The sequence below is a fragment of the Megascapheus bottae genome, chromosome 10, assembly GCF_031878675.1.
Source record: "Megascapheus bottae isolate mThoBot1 chromosome 10, mThoBot2.hap1, whole genome shotgun sequence".
NCBI classification, from domain to species: domain Eukaryota; kingdom Metazoa; phylum Chordata; class Mammalia; order Rodentia; family Geomyidae; genus Megascapheus; species Megascapheus bottae.
This window is the reverse complement of record NC_143518.1, coordinates 58,542,578-58,545,037: the sequence shown is the minus strand read 5'-3', so window position 1 is coordinate 58,545,037 and position 2,460 is coordinate 58,542,578. Positions and strand designations below refer to the sequence as shown.

At 56.5% G+C, this 2,460-nt stretch overlaps 1 protein-coding gene across 2 annotated transcripts in view; it reads left to right on the top strand.

Annotated features, from left to right (window-relative positions):
• Positions 1 to 1,863: 1,863 nt before the first annotated feature.
• The window catches only part of Pkp1 (plakophilin 1), a 44,834-nt gene continuing 44,237 nt past the window's right edge, over positions 1,864 to 2,460 (top strand). For both annotated transcript variants that reach the window (XM_090341442.1, XM_090341443.1), the window contains exon 1: positions 1,864 to 2,250. In XM_090341442.1, the coding sequence (XP_090197568.1) occupies positions 2,049 to 2,250 (202 nt within the window). In that variant the 5' untranslated portion in view covers positions 1,864 to 2,048. The remainder of the gene's footprint in view (positions 2,251 to 2,460) is intronic.

Sequence of the window (2,460 nt, the reverse complement as noted above, 5' to 3'; positions counted from 1 at the left end):
TAAACTGTTTCTAGAGGAAACTATGGCTTGCTTCAAAGTAATCTGCTGTGCAGGTGACTCACAGGAATGTCTTCTGGGAGAGCTGGGTTTCCACCTTTTAGGACGTGGGTGACTGACCTTTCTGTGATGCCTGAGATGGCCAGTCCTTCAGTCTTCCTGATCCTGCCTTGGTACACAGTTTCCCTCAGCACAGCTTTCTAAGTCAGAAAGGCAAGGCAAAAGGGACAGGTGTGAGCACAGCCACAAATGACAGCAAGGTGATAGCCGTGACATCATACCACTATGAGAGCCCCAAACATAGGCTGATGGACCAAACAGCACTGCTGCAGTTCAATGATGGGGCCCAGAACCAGAAGCCAAGTCATCAAGAGGCGCCTGACACACACCCAGTATCTGGTACTTTCAGGGCCTGAGCCCTGTCCTTGGGCTTTCCTCGTGGCTGGAGCTTCACCACTTGAGCCACAGCACCATTTCCAGCTTTTTCTATGTATGTGGCACCGAGGAATCGAACCCCGGTCTTCGTGCATGCTAGGCAAGCACTCTACCACTAGGCCAAACTCCCAGCCCTATCTGCTACTTCTTGAGGTAGGTTAGACGTGATACCTTTCAGAAATAGCCCCAGAGAAAACTTGAGGGACTGGGATTTGAACTCTGATGTGTTTACTAGGCTGCTTCTCTACCCCTTCAGATCTGTTTGTTCCTGACTTTTTTTTTTTTTTTTTGAGATAGAATCTCGCAAGCTTTGTATTTTCTATCTGGACTGGACTTGAATGGAAATGGAGGCTGTCAGCCTCTAGAGTAGCTAGGATTACAGGTGTGAGCCACCAGCATGTGGCCCCCAGTAAATACTTTTAAAAACACTCACTAAGTTCATTGGCACGGGCTCCCTCATGAATGAAGCGTACTGCCAGGTCCCCAATAGTGTGAGTGTGTGCACGAGTAGGGAGACAGCCCTGAAACAACCCATCTGAGAGGAAATAATTTTAGGAATTCAAGAGCTCCTGGACTTTCAGTAAGGCTCTGGGGAGGATTTACTTAACTTCTAACTAGCTAACATCATCCATTAAAAAACATAACATTATTCACTGTGCCTGCCAGGCACTGCTTTAAGGGGTGTGTGTGTGTGTGTGTGTGTGTGTGTGTGTGTGTGTGTGTGTATGTGTGTGTGTGTGGAGTTCAGAGATCGGCTGATCTTACAGGAGAAAATCCAGGAAATGCTACTTTGTGCTTCTGTATTGCCAATCTGGTCCACTGATGTGGCCTTCCTGCCCGGACTGCAATCGCCATGGAGTAAAATGGGTGGACCCCTGGGCCAGGAGCTGTGGTTCTGCCACGGAGGGCCCACGCTCAGGAGTGGTACCTGGCTTGGGGTGAGGGGTCTGAACAAGAAAAACTCATTTCTTTCAGAGAGAGAGAGAGAGAGAGGGAGGGAGGGAGGGGGGGGAGAGAGAGAGAGAGAGAGAGAGAGAGAGAGAAGAGAGAGAGAGAGAGAGAGAGAGAGAGAGAGAGAGAGAGAGGGGAGAGAGAGAGAGAGAGAGAGAGAGAGAGAGAGAGAGAGAGAGAGAGAGAGAGAGAGAGAGAGAGAGAGAGAGAGAGAGAGAGAGAGAGAGAGAGTTTCCCCCAGTTACAGAATAGAGCTGAGCGCAAAATCCAGGGGATAGGACAGAAGGGCGGCGCCTTGGGGCCTGAAGTTTGCAGCAGGGAGACACCAGAGCCCTGCCCTCCCTCTCCCCTCCCCTCCCCCTCCCCTCCCCTCCCCTCCTCCCAGGAGCTGGGGCCTCTCAGCGGCTGGGCCCTGCGCTCCGCGTCCCGGCGGTGTGGGTGGTGCAGGGCAGGGGTGGTATATCCTGTCTGACGGAGGGCGGGCCCGCCAGTGCCTGGAGAGGGACGAGCCGGGGTGGAGGCGCCAGGAGGACCACTCGCTCTATGGCCATAGGGAGCCGCTGAGAGTGGGAAGACACGCTCCCCCGCCGCCGCCGGCTGCACCAGCGTCGCCCGCCGCCACCTCCTGCGATCCCGGCCCGGCCCCGCGCGCGCCTCCCGCCACCATGAACCACTCGCCGCTCAAGACCGCCCTGGCGTACGAATGCTTCCAAGACCAGGACAACTCCACCCTGGCCCTGCCGTCTGACCAAAAGATGAAGACGGGCACGTCGGGCCGGCAGCGCGTGCAGGAGCAAGTGATGATGACCGTCAAGCGCCAGAAGTCCAAGTCTTCCCAGTCGTCCACCCTGAGCCACTCCAACCGAGGTACAGGTCCGCGGGCCGCGGGCCGAGTCCGTCCTTGCGCCCTGGCCCAGCGCGCCCTGGCTGGGCGCCGGGCGCCCGGCACTGGGCACCGAGGGGCTGCCCGCCCGCCGCGTGTGCCCCTGCCACTAGCTCTAGGGCGACAAGGCAGATCCCCAGCAGGGCCATGGCGCTCACTGTGGCCACACAGCCATGAGCATCTCCTGCCAAAGC